Source organism: Caretta caretta, chromosome 2 (assembly GCF_965140235.1).
Source record: "Caretta caretta isolate rCarCar2 chromosome 2, rCarCar1.hap1, whole genome shotgun sequence".
Lineage (NCBI taxonomy): Eukaryota > Metazoa > Chordata > Testudines > Cheloniidae > Caretta > Caretta caretta.
This window is the reverse complement of record NC_134207.1, coordinates 224,574,073-224,590,216: the sequence shown is the minus strand read 5'-3', so window position 1 is coordinate 224,590,216 and position 16,144 is coordinate 224,574,073. Positions and strand designations below refer to the sequence as shown.

Below are 16,144 nucleotides of genomic sequence, written 5' to 3'. Positions count from 1 at the left end.
TGGGACAACTGGTAACATTACTTATATTCAAACAAATTCAATGGCAATTGTACAAACGTTCAAATTAGCATCAAGTTCACTGAGCCCCTGTTAAAAAGAAATACTGCGTAGTTGAATTCTTTTTATTTACCTTCCTATCTTTAAGGCTTTAGAGTTCACATGGGGAGGGGTGACACCCTCCCTCCCCCACACACACAGGAGGAGGGGTGACACACACACTCCCGTACACCTCTCTCACACAGTGGGGGTGACTGACTGACTGACCTGACCCTCCCTGCCCTCCTTTACCCTCCATGCTTGGTGGGCCCCCGGGATAGACCCACCTCTCCTGGTACCTGGCACTGCGTCTTCCCGAGACAACACATGAGGGGGGCATGCAGGGTCACATTCCCCCCCCACCCCCCCACAGATTTCTGCCAGGGTTCACACCAGAATGTGGCTAGCAGCAACCTTTTGGCACTGTCCGGGAGCTACTTCCAGCTGCAAGGCAGAAAGAGGGGGGAAGGGATGACCTGGCCTGTGTCTTTGCAGAGCTCATCTCTTCTTCCCCCACCTCTACTGCTCCCATGTGGCTGGAAGCAGCTTGACCCTTCCTGCCCACACAATGTCAAAAGCCAGCTAACACATCCAGGCAGCTGTTGGCCACTGACATAACCCAGCTGCCTCCTGTCCCCTGGGTACAGCATGGGCAGGAAGTGTTAAGTCCTAAGGATGCATAGTGCACCAGGGCCCAGGGAACCTGACTGCAGGGGCTTCAGTGAACTCAGCCAGAGAGGTGGCTCAGCAGAGGAGGGTGCCTAGGGGATGGAGCAGCCCCGTGCTCCCTGAGGGCAGGAGCCAGGGGGAAGGGTGGGCGAAGAGGGTGCTAAGCCCCTGCCCTGGCAGCTACTGTGGAACCTGCAGGTTCAGGGCATGAACAGGCTGGAAAATTGCTTCCCCCGCCACTCCATAGCTTAGATGAGAGGCAAAGAGGCTTCCCTGTGCCAACACTATGCGGGGCTTTGGCATATGTAGGGCTCGGCTCCTCCTGACCAGCACCCTGGGCCAGAGGGTCTTGGGCTTTCCTGGGGTGCCTGCCCAGCCAGAGGCAGTGGGGGAAGGAAGGAGCCTGCCGGCCAGGCTGTTGGTGAGCTGAGCACCCCGACCAGGGGCTGGTTCTCTGCACAGCACTGGGAGCTAGACGTGCCCCACTGGGGGTATATGGAGGAGCTGCAGGGCTGGGGGAGTGAAGGGGCAAAACAAGGAGAGGACGAGGGGAAGTACGTAAAGGGCTGATGGGTGGGCAGCAGAGCTGACACATAATTGGCCTCCGCTGGCGCCTGCCTGCACTCACCAACCACTGCAGCTCACCGGAGGGCTTAAATATGGGACTGTCCCTTTAAAAATGGGACATCTGGTCACCCTAGTTAATTTAGATTCTATCAAGCAATTGTTGGAGTGTGGAAAATGTAAAGATGTAGAATATTAGGAGGGATTTGGATGAGTATAGGCAGACTGTGTGGCATTAGGAAACACAGATGACATTCCAAGCTACAATTTTTGGGAGACAGGGACAAGAGGAGGATTGTATCATGTCAAAAACATGATATGATGTTGCATTTGTTTTGTTTCACTGGACAAGTCAACAAGAGTTGAAGGCAACTTGACAGAAAGTTATTTTATATTGTCAGCTACTATGTTTCTTGTACCTTCCTCTAAAACATCAGCGATTGATCACTGCCACAGACAGGATACTGAACTAGATGAGCCAGGAATCTGATCTAGTATACATTACTATATTCCTGGTCCTAACATCAGGGATGCCCAAAGTCCTCTCCAAGTGCTTGTAAATTTCAGAGTGGATGGTAACAACTCTACCCAAGAGTCATTCCAGCAACCTGTGGACCACAAGAGTCCTGGTTTGACTTTTGGCTGTGATAACAGAGAGCACACAGCAAAGTCTAGACTCCAGATGGATGGGGGATTTTGCTAACTGGCCAAAAGGATCCTAGTCCAAACATGGCCCCTGTCCCAAATTATCTGGGATTACCATGGTCTAAGCATGGCTTGCACATAACACAGCTTCATGGTCTTCACATTGTGCTCTGCCCAACAAGACATTGTCATGTCAACCTAGAATATTACAGGCTTGGGGCTCCTCGCCACTGGAAGGGGATGTTAGTGGTGAGGGGCTCTAGCGGCAACAGGGGGGTATTGTGAGAGGTCACTGACAACAAGAGGAGACTGTCGCTGATGGTGCAGAGTGTTGCAAAAGGGTATCACTGGCATCCAGGGGTGCTCCTGTAGTTAAGGGGGCACTGGGAGAGTACACTGGTGTTGAAGAAGGGGCTCGGTAGCATCAAGGGGCAGTGCTGCTAGCATTGAATAGGGCATTGTGAGGGGCACTGGTGTTGTGGGGTTCATTGCTGGTGTCATGGAGCGGTGGTGAGAGGGATCACTGGCGTCACAAGGGCCTGTCACAAGGAAGTGCTTGTCTCAAGGGGGCGTTGCTGGCATTGAGAGAGGGCATCATGAGGGGATACTGGCATCAGGGTGTGTTGCCGATATTAAAGGGGCATTGTGAGAGGGGATGTTGCTGGCATTGAGGGGTGCATTGTGGGGGACAGATACAAGGGGGTGCTTGCCTAGAGGGAGGGCATCATGACAGGATATTTGGATTTGAGGGGTCATCATGACAGGATGCTGGCATGGCAGTGTTGCTTACATCAAGAGAGACATTGTGAGGGGGCACTGGCATTGAGGGGGTCAATAGCGGCACTGAGTGGGGTGTTGTGAGGCGATGCTGGAGTCAGGGGCATCAGGGAGTGTTGTGATGCTGGCGTCAGAGACATTGCTAGTGTTGAGGGGCTCCTTGTAAGGAGGCACTAGTGTCAGGGGATATTATGAGGAGGTGCTGATATGGGGGGGGTGTTGCTGGCATTGGGAATGTCAGGAGATGCTGGCACAAGGGGGCATCATGAGGAGGTGCTGGCATTAGGGGACATTGCTGACAAGGAGGGGGAGCATTGTGGGAAGCTGCTGGCATCGGGGAGGCATCATTGGCACTGGAGGATGTTGCGAGGAGGTGCTGGCGTCAGGGGTCATCACTGGCATCAGGGGGGCATTGTGGGGAGTGCTGGCATTGGGTGGTGTAACTGGCGTTGAGGGGGATATCAGTGGTGTTACTGGTGTTAAAGGAGTGTTGTGAGGTGGTGCTGGGATTGGAGATTGTCGCTGGCATAAGGGGAGGTATCTTGAGGAGCTGCTGGCCCAGGAGGGGCTGTGTGAGGAGGTGCTGGCATTGGGGGGCACTGATGGCATTAGGGGCATCATGAGGAGGAGCTGGCATCAGGCACTGATTTAGGGGACATCACTGCACTGGGGGTGTCATTGGCTCTGGGACATTGTGAGGACATACTGGCATTGGTGGCACTTTGTGAGGAGGTGCTGGCATTATTAGGGTATTACTGGCATTGGGGCGGTCACTGGCATGGAGTGGAAGCATCATGAGGGGGTGCTAGCATTGGGGTCATCACTGGCATTAGGGAGCATCATGAGGAGATGGTGGCATTGGGGGGCATCACTGGCATAGAGGGTGTTGTTGGTGCACAAGGAATGTCATAAGGAGGTGTTGGCATCAGGGGCATCACTGGCATGGAGGGGGAACACCGTGAGGAGGTGCCAGCATTGGGGTATCACTGGCATTGGGGGCGTCGCTGGCATGGAGGGGGGGCGTTGCGAGGAGGTGCCGGCGTCGGGGCGTCGCTGGCATGGAGGGGGAGCCTTGTGAGAAGGTGCCGGCGTCGGGGCGTCGCTGGCATGGAGGGGGAGCCTTGTGAGAAGGTGCCGGCGTCGGGGCGTCGCTGGCATTGGGGGCACCGCTGGCATGGAGGGGGGAGCGTCATGGTGAGGGGGGAGTCACTAGCACTGCGGGGCTCAGTGTCGCCATGGCAGTGGGATGCTGGCAGGCTGAGGGGGTGTCTAACGGAGTGGGGGTAATGCCGCAGTGTCACCGTAGCGATGAGGGGGAGGGGTGAAGCCATGAGGGCTGGAGGAGAGCGCCTCGCTGTCACCGCAGCGACAGGGCGCTGGTGGGGAGAGGGGACGGGGCTCTGCAAAGAGCCGCTCCGAGGGGCCCCTCCGCCCAGAGCCCGGACGGGGCCCACCCCGGTACCTGCTGCAGGCGAAGGTGGGAGGCCAGCACAGGAGGCAGGTGCAGGAAGCAGTCCCGGGTGCCGCTGAAGGCGACAGTCACAGCGGCGCCTCCCGCGCCCCCTCCGCCGGGATAGCCGCTGCCCCACATCGCGCCCGCAGCACCCAACGCCGGCGCGCCCCGGCAGCATCGAGCGGCCGCTCCGCGCCCAGGTTAGAGTTACCCACTATGGACCGAGAGAAGGAAGCACGAGCCCTCACTACCTTGCCCCCCACCCTCCAGCGGGATTGGTATGGCCCATCACAGACCAATGAGAGTGCGTGCGACACTCACCCGATTTCTCTGATTGGCCGTTCTCTCAAGGGATTCTGTTGGTGCTGTCTGGCCCGTCGAAATCTCTCTCTTACTTCCCCGCCCGGAACCAATGAGAGCACGGCAATCGCTCCCCGTTTCTGTGATTGGCTGTTTTATCGGGGATCTGCTGGTGCTGCCTGGCTGTGGCGCGCGGGGGAAGGTGGGAAGATGGCCGCGCCTGGCGATGGAGCTGGGGGTGTCTGTAAACATCACGCGCAGCAGGACGTTTGCGACTCGCGCGCCAAGTACCGGGAGGGGCGCAGGCCCCGCGCAGTGAAGGTGGGAGTGGGCTCTGGGTGGCTGCTTCCAGCAGGTTGTGTGGGGTGGGTACTGGTCAGACAGGGACTGGTCGCCTGGTTCTGCTCAGCCGGGAAACGCGCGCTGCGGGGTTTAGGGCTGCTGGAGTCTCTGAGTGTCTTGCCTCAAATGCCCTCACCCGCCCCCAGGGTACGGAACACAGCCCGGCCTGCCGCTCCCCCCTCGCCGGGACGCAGCCCAGGAACCCCTGGCGCGCAGCCGGTTACGGGCTGCTCTTGCCGCCGCCCGTCCTCACTGGTGTAGCCTCATCATCCCTGGTCCCAGTGCTGCAGCGCCTGGAGCTGTGTTCATCAGTCTCTGTCCCAGTTCCGAACGCAGCCCTCCTTCGACGCTGCCAAGCTACCCTGAGGCACCCCAAAGCAGGGGCTCAGCCCTAGCTCCCTAGCGGGATGTGGGTACACTTAATGTATGTATTTATATGGCTGTCCGGTCCAAAGGCCGCTCTGTAGGATGATGGAAGATTTACAGGTTTACAAATCATCCCCTCACACACATGTACCCAGCACTGGCTGGAAATAGATAGTTTTTACCAGGCTCAAACCTCAATAAAACACTTGTCGCCGAAAGAGTTAGGAACCACTTGATTAACTGACATGTGTACATCTCTCATTACAATAAAAATCAAGTTTGTTCAGATCACAGTTTACCCCCCTTCTACACAAACCTGGTGGTATTGTGAATGTGATTCATTAACCTCAGGAACGTTCAATCATGAAACTACAGGAAACTTTATTCACGTTGAAGGAAATCCCACATTATTTGAAAATTCCATTCCTACTATTTTTGTTTTGAGCCTCATTTTAGATATTTTGTTACGCACCGAGAAAGCCCATTATCATTCAGTTGAGTCATGGTATTGTAGAAAACAGAAATGGAAAGATTTATTCATTTATCTTGTCTTGAAAGGTTGCGTACAATGCATACAAATCCAGGGTCCAATCCTGCAAACATGCATGTAGTTTTATTCACTCGTATGAGTAAAGTTATTCTTGTTTTTGTAGTATCAGGATTATAAAATGCAATTTTGAAAGTTGTTTAAGCTTGAGACCTAAATATTCCAACTGTATCCCTTAATTAAATCATATTCAGTGAATATCTATGATTGACTAAAGGCTATTTGAAGAAAGCTGCTGGGTTGAAAAATATTTTTCATCATGTATTTTTGTTTGAGTTTTGGAAATATATGTGGCTCTTCTTATGTGGCATCTCCGTTACTGGAGGTTTGCAACCATGGTAGCCCATTCTGTATGATCCTCTGCTAATCTCTTTGTGGATGAATAGTTCTTCTGATCCATCATATCACACTGTCCATCCAAGATCTTCCTTTTTCTGTCTTGTGCTCTTCTGTCATCAGCTTTATCTTGCAGTGCCTGTAAACATGCATCACCCACTGAACCTCTTAAAATATGCCCTTCAAGTCAAATCTTTTAATAAGATCTCTAATTAGATTTTGCTGAGTTCCAATCATCTGCAGTACTTTTTTGTTGGTTATGGGATTGTAGTTTCTTTTGGATTATGGATTGTTTGAATATCCATGTTTCATAGCTGTAATTTAAGTGTAATATAATGTAAGTTCTCAAGATTTGGAATTTAGTCTTCAGACTTATGTCCTTTCTCATCAGATGTTTATTCTTCCAGAATGTCTCTTTCGCTCCTGCTATTTTTGTGTTGACTTCAGTATCCGATCTTCCAGTAATGATGCTTCCTAAATAGCAATAATTTCTCAGTTGCTGTACAACACTGTCATTAGCTGGAATCTTGCTTGTTTCCCAGGATCCTTGTATACCACCATAGTTTTTGTTTTGTCTAAAGTTGAATGTGGACGATATTCTTTGCCATATTCCTACATAATTTCCACTAACTTCATCAGACCTAGTTCTAAATCAGCCAACAGCACTGTGTCATCTGCATAGCAAATGTTATTAACCCGTTTTCCATTACTTTTAATATTTTTATTTTGTCAATTAAACACTCACTATAAATGTTGAATAAAATTGGTGTCATTATACAGCTTTGGCTCACTCCTCTCTTGATATCCATTTCATTTTCATCTTCCATTATAATCGCCTTCTGATTCCAGTATAATTGTTGTATGACTCAACGTTCATATGAATCAGTCCTTACACTTAACATATTGAGCAATATGTAGTGGTAGCTTCAGTCAAATGCTTTTTGGAAGTCAGTTAAGCACAAGTATCTTGTTTTCCCCATTTCAGTTGATTTTTCTAATATGATCCTCATTATTGTGCCCTTTGCAGGTATTAAACCATATTGTTATTCACTTATTTTCTTATCATTCCATTCCCTGCTGCCTTGTTGATTGTCTTTTGGCTAGAGGCTAGGGTTCCAACCTGAAAAAAATGGCTTGATTCTTGAGGCTTTTGTGGAGTATTAGTGCCAAAGTTGTCATAATCACCCAATTTAACATTCCCCAACTGCCATGTAATCTGACTGGCCCTCAGTGTGAACCGGTGCCCTGCATGGCCAGACATGTGAAACTGGTGACCACAGGAATGTAAGGGGACTGAATCAACCCAGGAAGCACCCAATGTATGCGGACAAATGGAAAGGTGAAATGTTACAATAGGATTGAGATGTTCTGTATAGGTGGAGATGACTTTGTCACAAGTCTTCTGAGCAGCAAAGAATACAGAGTTATCAGTGCAGGTGGACTGTGAAGTAGGAAAGGAGTGGCAGTTATGGTAGATAGAACTATAGCTGAAAGGACTGAATAAGTGAATCTATCATCTGAACCTGTAATGATAATAGCAGTAAAAGCATGTCCAATGATTATTCAAATATATGTCCCAAGAAACTGCAGATTCTGAACAGGATGTTGAAAAATTCTGTGAAAACTTCAAAGCAATGGAGATCAGTGGTGGAAAGAGATATAGTGGTAATTCTTATCGGAGACTGGAATGCAAAAGTGGAAGTAGAAAAAGGCCAATTGTCACAGATATTATTTGGTGCCAGTGAAAGAAATGACAGAGAAGAAAGATTCAGAGAATTTTGAGAGACACATGATCTCATTATCTGCGGTCCTTATTTTCAACAAAAAGAAAGCACAAAGCATACATGACAATCACCAGGAAGGGATGAATAAAAACCAAATTCATTTGATCATTATCAACCATAGGTATAGAAATTGTATTAGGAAGATTACGGTTTTGCCAAGCGCAGATTGTGGATCAGATCATAGATTGGTAATGAGGAGACAGAATATCAAACTGAAAAAGTTACACAAATTCAAATACCTTGAAGCTCTGAGGAATTATGAGATGGAAAGTCACTACAAAGAAGTGTTGTGGATCATTAATGCTGTTATAAATATACAGGGCAGGGTAACCACCTTTCTGTATACAGTGCTATAAAATCCCTCCGGGCCAGAGGCAACATCCTGTTACCTGTAAAGGGTTAAGAAGCTCAGCTAACCTGGCTGGCACCTGACTCAAAGGACCAATAAGGGAACAGGTTTCAGAGTAACAGCCGTGTTAGTCTGTATTCGCGAAAAGGAGTACTTGTGGCACCTTAGAGACTAACCAATTTATTTGAGCATAAGCTTTCGTGAGCTACAGCTCACTTCATCGGATGCATACTGTGGAAAATACCGAAGATGTTCTTATACATACAAACCATGAAAAAATGGGTGTTTAGGGAACAAGATACTTTCAAATCTTGGGGGAGGGGGAAGGCTTTGGTTTGTGCTCTTTGTTTACGTGTTTGTTCTCTCTTGGGACTGAGAGAGGCTAGACAGAAATCCATCTTCTCAAACCCGTCCTAATCCAAGTCTCCAATATTGCAACCAGTATAGGTAAGCCAGGCAAGGCGGATTAGTTTATCTTTTGTTTTATGTGAATTTTCTCTGTGTTAAGAGGGAGGTTTATTCCTGTTTTCTATAACTTTAAGGTTTTGCCCAGAGGGGGATCCTCTGTGTTTTGAATCTGAATACCCTGTAAAGTATTTTCCATCCTGATTTTACGGAGATGATTTTTAACTTTTTTTTTAAATAAAATCCTTCTTTTAAGAACCTGACTGATTTTTCCATTGTTCCAAGATCCAGGGGTTTGGGTCTTTGATGATTTTGTAACAAATTGGTTAGGATATTATTCTCAAGCCTCGCCAGGAAAGGGGGTGTGTAGGGCTTGGGGGGATATTTTGGGGGAAGACATCTCCAAGTGGTCTCTTTCCCTGTTCTTTGTTTAAAACGCTTGGTGGTGGCAGCATACTGTTCAAGAACAAGGCAAAGTTTGTACCTTGGGGAAGTTTTTAACCTAAGCTGGTATGAATAAGCTTAGGGGGTCTTTCATGCGGGTCCCCACATCTGTACCCTAGAGTTCAGAGTGGGGAAGGAACCCTGACAAATGCAAATAAAGACCAAGTGACTTGGGAAAGTCTGAAAGATGCTATCAAAGAATCTGCAGATAAACCTGTATGGTAGAAGTTACTAGCTAAGATATCCCATGGATAATGGATAAAATAATTGCTCTGGTGTATGAGAGAAGGAAAGTAAAAACACAATGATCAACAACAGAAAAAGAAGAGTACTGAAGACTAATGTGGGTCATGCATTCAAAAAGTTTCTTGAAAGATTCACTGACAATGCATTTTGACCTTAACTGTAATAAGTTTCAGTGATTTAAATATGGATTGAGCAGATGTGGAGCTTTTCAAGGAATAGATGCCTCATTATGCAACAGAGTCAGAATGCTCTCTAATCCCCCGTAACCTGCTGAATGGGGAAAACCTTTTTTATTCTGAATATCTCTTATCTAATGCTTCCCCAGTGCACATGTGCTACATGATCACTGAACTTGCAGAGCAGTCTGTTCTTAGTATTACTAAGATCTCCGACTGGGGATGCTTTATTTTCCCCATGTAAATTCACCATGTTTCTAACCAAGAAAGATGTGACAGGAATACTTTTTTTTAAGTTTGCCAGTGCCACATGATAATTGTCCAGAAAATCAACTGTTCATTGTTGCAAGGAATTTGCAATGTATTGGCTAGACTATAGCACTGCTCTTATTGGATCAGACCTGCTCAAAAATAAGCCCTAACTCAGATGGTAGACACCTGCTTTTGGATCAGAATGATTGAGTTCTATCCTCACTCACTGATGAGGAGGTCCTTGCTGACCATGGAATTCTTGCAAATTCCTGTTGGGATCCCACAATACTCCAAGCTCAAAATCAAAAGAGTAGATGTTTTAAAATTTTCAAAGTTCTAAGAGGGTTTTAGGTCCAATAGATAAGAAAATTACTTGAGGTGTTTGAATATGGTATTTAATGTTTTATTGCAAGATAAAAGTATGAATGTATTTAAATGTTTTTATTTCTTTCAGGTGTATACTGTCAACTTGGAATCTCGTTATTTGCTAATACAGGGAGTTCCTGCTTTGGGTGTTATGAAGGAATTAGTGGAACAATTTGCATTATATGGTGCCATTGAAGAGTACAATGCTTTAGATGAGTATCCAGCAGAACAATTTAAAGAAGTTTATCTTATCAAATTCCAAAAATTACAGAGTGCAAGGTATTGCAGCAGATAACATCTGTCTGCCTTCCATTTCTTTAATCTTTGGTGTCTTAATATTGGTAAATTTCTTGAGATTAAAGTAAAATATTCATCCCACATAAATATATTTGGTACATATAAGAATGGTGTGTTCTTCTCATTGTGTCGCAACTGAAACATTTATTACAAACAGACCAAGAGACTATCAGTGATCCTTAAATGTGTTTGTTAAAATGTGAACTGTGTTAACGCTGGAGTAATGTAACATTTGAATACAATTTCCTTTTGTTTAGGGTAGCCAAGAGAAAACTGGATGAACGGAGTTTCTTTGGTAGTTTGCTTCATGTGTGTTATGCTCCGGAATTTGAAACAGTCCAAGAGACGAGGGAGAAGCTGCAAGACAGGAGAAAGTATATAGCAAAAACAACAAGTAATAGAGGTTTGTAATTGGACACCCTATTGAAAGTTTAAAATATCACTTTTGTTGTGGGTATGTTTTGGCAAAGTAAAAGTGTCTACTCTTACAGTTAATTGTTCATATTTACTTTGCTGCAAAACGCGCGTGTCTGTCTTCAGTACTTTAAGAGCAGAATGGAAAAGCACTTCACTGTTTAGTGGATTCTAAATGATCAAAGCCACACAAAAGATGGTCAATAGGGGAATAAGAAATGCACAGGTTTTAATGTTTCTGTTTCCTCGGTTTTCATTGTGTGTGATCTCATTCATCAGAAACATAAGCACGGCTAAGAAACATGGGGTGAGATTCTTTTCCCTATTCTGACTCCTTTACGTGGGGTAAAAGGGCTGGAGTAGTGTAAACAGGCCCTAAAAATCATGGCGCCACCAAGGAGAGAATTCCTCCAGTGCAGGGACTGGTGATGGACATAGTGGGGGTGAGCTATGTCAATGGTGGGATTGCAGCATGCAGCACTGTGGAGATTCCAGACTGTGTTGTAGCCCATAGGACAGCCCCAGGAGTTACTGTAGCTTAGATAGCTTCACCCCCCACACCCTAAGCAGCCCAAATTGGAAGGGCACAAAACTGACTTAAAGCCACATTCCCTCTCCCTCCTCCTGCCCCTCTACCTTTGAGCTGTGAGTTCTGTGCTGCATCTCCAAGAAGCACACCATAGAATCTCATCCCTAGATTTTATGAAGAGTTTAGGCTCCATGTGTTTCATATATTGTCATTGTATGCTCAGATGCTTTGGTTCTGATTGGGGAAAATAATTGCACCAGTGAACTTCTGCAGTATAATTGAAAGAGGAAATAGTTTATATAGAATAGGTGTCAGGAACACATTGTCTTGACTTTCTGAACTCTAGTGATTTCACACTTACTAATAATCATGAATAAGATTAAGATTTTGTCATGGTTATTTTAAGTAAAAGTCACGGACAGGTCACGGGCAATAAACAAAAATTCACAGGAGCCTGTGACCTGTCTGTGACTTTTACTTAACAATCCCATGGTGGGGGACTGATAGGCTGAGCCGCACCACCATGTGGGGCGGAGTGGCGCCGCCTACAGCACAGGCTCCAGAGCTGGCTGCAGCTGCAATGCAGGGGCACATTGTCCCAGGTACAGCCGCAGCCACAGGGTTGTGTGCACTGCTCCAGCCCTGGCCAAAGCCACTGAGGGGCGTGTGCACAGCCATCGGGGGACGCATGGTCCTGGCTGCAGTCCCGGCCGAAGGGCAGGAGCGCACGGCCCCGGCTGCGGCCACGGGGTGCGTGCACAGCTCCAGCCCTAGCAGAAGCTGTTGGGGGAGGGCATAAAGCCCTGGTTCCAGCCCAGCCATGTGGGGAGGAATGTCACACAGTCCTGGCTCCAGCCCAGCTGCGGGAAAGAGGAGCATAGCCCCAATGCCAGCCACAGCCATATGGGGTAGGGGCTCACAGTCCCGGCTCCAGCTCCAGCCCCGACTTCAGTTGCTGATAGCTGGAGCCGAAGAAGTCACAGAGGTCAGGTAAAGTCACAGAATCTGTTCCTCTTATGACCAAATTGTATCCTTAATCATGAACTACAATTGCTTTGGCAATCAACACTTTTGCACTTAACGGAATGAAGTCTGGATTGCCAGAAAGATAATGGAAGTGAAACTTGAGGTTAGACTGGAACTGGCTATAAAATCTTGACTCTAGTGCTCAGCCTCACTATAATTCAGCTATGCTAAATAAATGCTTTTCTTTGTTGTATATAATTTAGAGAAGTTATATAATAACAATCAAACTACCTCTTTGTGTTAAAGTTCATTTTGTGGCAAAGAAGATACAGGAGCCTAAAAAGACTGTTTCAAAGAACTCCAAACATGACTTTCAACCAGAAACCTTAGGATTCAGTGTAGCTGATGCAAATACTGGTAACTGGGATCCATCTGTATGTTGTCCTTACTCTTACAAGCCATCTTGTGAATTTTCGTCAAGAAACACAGCATGTCCTTCAGAAGGTCATTTTCAGAGTGCGTTGGCATTCCCTAAATATGTCAATAACTGTGCTGAAACTTCTGAATACTTCAGCCAAAGTAAACATTTGACTCAAAGTGCACAACAGGGGGGACATATGAACACACCCGTTTCTCTTGTGCTGCAAAGAAAAGTTCCTTCCGATAACGGAATTGGGAGATTTATGCCCCGAACAACTCAACTGCAAGAGCGAAAGAGAAAGAGAGACCAAGGCAATCAAATTGACTTCATTGGAATAGACTCGGATAGTACTGAAGTCATTATTGGTCCACGGCTACCAGAAATACCAAAAGTGGACATGGATGATGATTCATTGAATACTTCAGCAAGTTTAATTCGAAATAAACTAAAGGAGGTATGCACTCTTTAAAAAAAAAAAACACCACCACCCTTTTAATTTTGATTTTCAAACATACATTTATATTCATTGTTCGTTAAAAATGTATTTATGGGGCCATATAGGAACTTACCTCAATATACTGGATATTTTCCCAGCAATTTGTTAATAATGGGGCCTGATTCTGAGAAGTGTGAGCACCCATAATGCCCATTGAAGTCAGTCACAAGTTCTCATCTCCTCTCAGGATCAGGCCAAATGTTAAAAAAGCATCTAAAACCGAAGGGTTTTTTTAACCCTTTAATCATAATACTTTGATTCATTTTGATACTGCACCAACTTTGTGCTGTTGAAGTATTTTCATTTTATACAATTTTGTTTTTTAGGCCTCTGTCATATTTGGAAATAAAAGTAACATCAAGATACTATTCATTTTCCCCACACACTTCGCTTTTCCTTGCTGTTGGGAGTATCTAAAGCAGCTGACCACATATTTAGATTTTAGAGATCTTCAGAATGTTGGACTTAGACTCTGAAGAATTTAACACAATCTTGTTTATGGCAGACAGCATGACATCATTTAAATCTCTGCTGTCTGATTTAGTCTGCATTCATTTTGAACGAAACAAAAGCATACAGATGCTGTGAACTGTGTTTTACTAGAATTTCCTTTTCTTTGCCTTTTAATTATTTGGAAATTATTTATATTTTCTTCATTGGTGTTGCATACTGCCCCAGGTGAAATATTTTACCTGAACAGCTATATAACAATGAGGGGTTCAGGATTATTTTCATTTTCTGTGAACAGTAAAGGGGTTAAACAAGTAGGACAGTAGAGTCACTTTTCATAGTACAGTAGCCCTTTAATAAGAATTGTTATACTGTACATGAGGTAACATGCAATAGTAAACGTTTTTCTTTTACTATTATACTATTTGTATTCAGTAGGCTTAAGTTAAGAAAATCAAGAAACAGAGACTGCTACCTTCAATACAGAAAGCTATGTAGATTTGAAGGGGCTCAACTGCAACTAAATTGCTAAATCAATTAATGAATCACACATCACCTTAAAAAAACCAACAACAAAAACCCACTTTATTCCAAAGCACTTCCTCCTTTTTCCATATTACAGTTTTACTTTCAGGTGGCTAAACTATACTTCGATATTCCTTTACTGTTGATGCACATAACGAAAGTGTGCAACATTCTATCATTACCAAACCTTTAAAATCAATTATTTGTTAAAATATAGCAAGTTGTTTGTCACTGATTCACTTGCTTGTTGATGCTGTACTGTTCCCCAATATTCCATATTGGCATTCTAAGAATTAAAAATATTATTTAATTTGGCTTGTGCGTAACATTCACTTACAACTTTGTGTGGTGGAAAGCTTGTAATACAATTGCAATGAACAAATACTGTACATTGCTCCTAAAATTCAAATATCAAAGTTACATAAACATTCAGGGACATTTATTCTAAAAGCAACAGAATCAGGAATAATTACAATTTACTGATTTTGGACTTTTTCCTTTTTAAACTAGGTAGCAGTTTCTGTTCCAGAATCATCTGGGGAAAAGCCAGAGGATACTCAAACAAAGCCACTGATGAAGCAGAGAAGAAGAATATAGATACCGCAGGCAGCATCTTTGGTGTCCATCTGCCTTTAAAGGACAGAATTTCAAGTTTTTTTATTTTTGTGACGTCAGAGGTAAAGAAATATTAAATTATCTGTATATTATAATGTATTTTCTAGCAGTAGCATAAACATTCATGATTATAAATTTTGTATTTTTTGACATTTCATTAAACAAATGTCTATAATTAGTAGCACTCTTGTATCTCAGTAGCCAGACACACAGATAATATTTTATACCTCATGAAACATTAACTCCTTTAAAAGCCATTTGTTATCCTCTTACCCATTTCTTCAGTAGCAGTTATACTGAAGTTAAGGAATGCTGAGATGTAGTATTAAAGTAAGAGTTCTGACTTGCTGCTGTTTTTACTGTCTTAAGAAAACTGATGCAGAGAAACTGTCCTTTACAGCAGTTTTCCAGTTGCAGAGCTACATATCACCAGTTTCTCGGAATGCCTGCATTTCAAATGCCATGCTGCTCTGTAAAAGAAATGAGAGACAGTGTGACAAAATAGTTGTAAAACAAAATAAGTTTGTTAAACTAGTTTAAGAAAGGATGAAAGGTATTCAGAAAATAATAGTGCTAAATTGAGGCTTGTAAGAGTAAACAAATTACTGAACATTTGAAAACATCTTTCCAATTTCTTGAATGCCACCTGGCACTTTGATAATGGAAATTAAATGTAAATGGCTTCATGGCCAAGAACTTAAGTCAGAACATTCAAAGTGATGGTTCCTTTGGGAAACCAAAGGATACATATACATAGTTATAACTCGATATACTACTTATGGGAATAGCCTGATTTTTGAACATCGGAAGTTAAAAAAAAAAAAAGGCTGCATTGAGAATGCTGTTTTGCCTTGGCTTAAGGAAAGTAAAAAAAAATGAGGTGCTTGTTTTGGTGGGTTTTTTTTTTAATGCTTCAGGACCATAAAGAGCATATCCAAACGTCTTCTGGGCCTGGAGCTGCAGGCTAATATGCACTAGAGTGCTCTCCTTTTCTACTGGAGCCCTAGTTTCCTTTTAAAAAAACTTACATGCTTTGTAGGGCATAGTACACAAAGCATAGAAGCTGCAAGCATGTAACAGTTGATCTGAAGCTTCAGCAAGACCATGGTTTAATAACTAGAGCAGAGTAGGAGTTAGATGGCCTGGATTTTCAGTCCAGTTTTGTCACCAACTTTATATGAGGTTGGGCAAGTCACTTAATCTTCTAATGCTTTTGTTTCCCTTAGCTCTAAAATTAAGATAAATACTACAGCTGGGCAGAGGATAGTAGTAATAGTAATCCTTTTTCATGATGGATTTCAAAAGTTGGTTTTGTTCTGAGTCAGAATAAAACCTCAACATTTTGAAGTTCTGTGCAAAATGGAATCCAAGCTC

At 44.5% G+C, this 16,144-nt stretch overlaps 3 protein-coding genes across 4 annotated transcripts in view; 1 reads left to right on the top strand and 2 right to left on the bottom strand.

Annotated features, from left to right (window-relative positions):
* Positions 1-4,417, bottom strand: part of PEX1 (peroxisomal biogenesis factor 1) — a 51,648-nt gene extending 47,231 nt beyond the window's left edge. For both annotated transcript variants that reach the window (XM_048838136.2, XM_048838137.2), the window contains exon 1: positions 4,154-4,417. In XM_048838136.2, coding sequence (XP_048694093.2) covers positions 4,154-4,282 — 129 coding nt within the window. In that variant the 5' untranslated portion in view covers positions 4,283-4,417. The remainder of the gene's footprint in view (positions 1-4,153) is intronic.
* A 207-nt stretch (positions 4,418-4,624) lies between these two features.
* RBM48 (RNA binding motif protein 48) lies at positions 4,625-14,945 on the top strand. Its single transcript, XM_048838141.2, has 5 exons — positions 4,625-4,765; positions 10,146-10,336; positions 10,612-10,757; positions 12,570-13,138; positions 14,666-14,945. Exons 1-5 carry the CDS (start codon positions 4,655-4,657, stop codon positions 14,750-14,752), a joined length of 1,104 nt encoding a protein of 367 aa, XP_048694098.2. The 5' UTR covers positions 4,625-4,654; the 3' UTR covers positions 14,753-14,945.
* The window catches only part of CLXN (calaxin), a 24,436-nt gene continuing 22,254 nt past the window's right edge, over positions 13,963-16,144 (bottom strand). Inside the window, exon 6 of the mRNA XM_048838143.2 lies at positions 13,963-15,240. Coding sequence (XP_048694100.1) covers positions 15,190-15,240 — 51 coding nt within the window. The 3' untranslated portion in view covers positions 13,963-15,189. The remainder of the gene's footprint in view (positions 15,241-16,144) is intronic.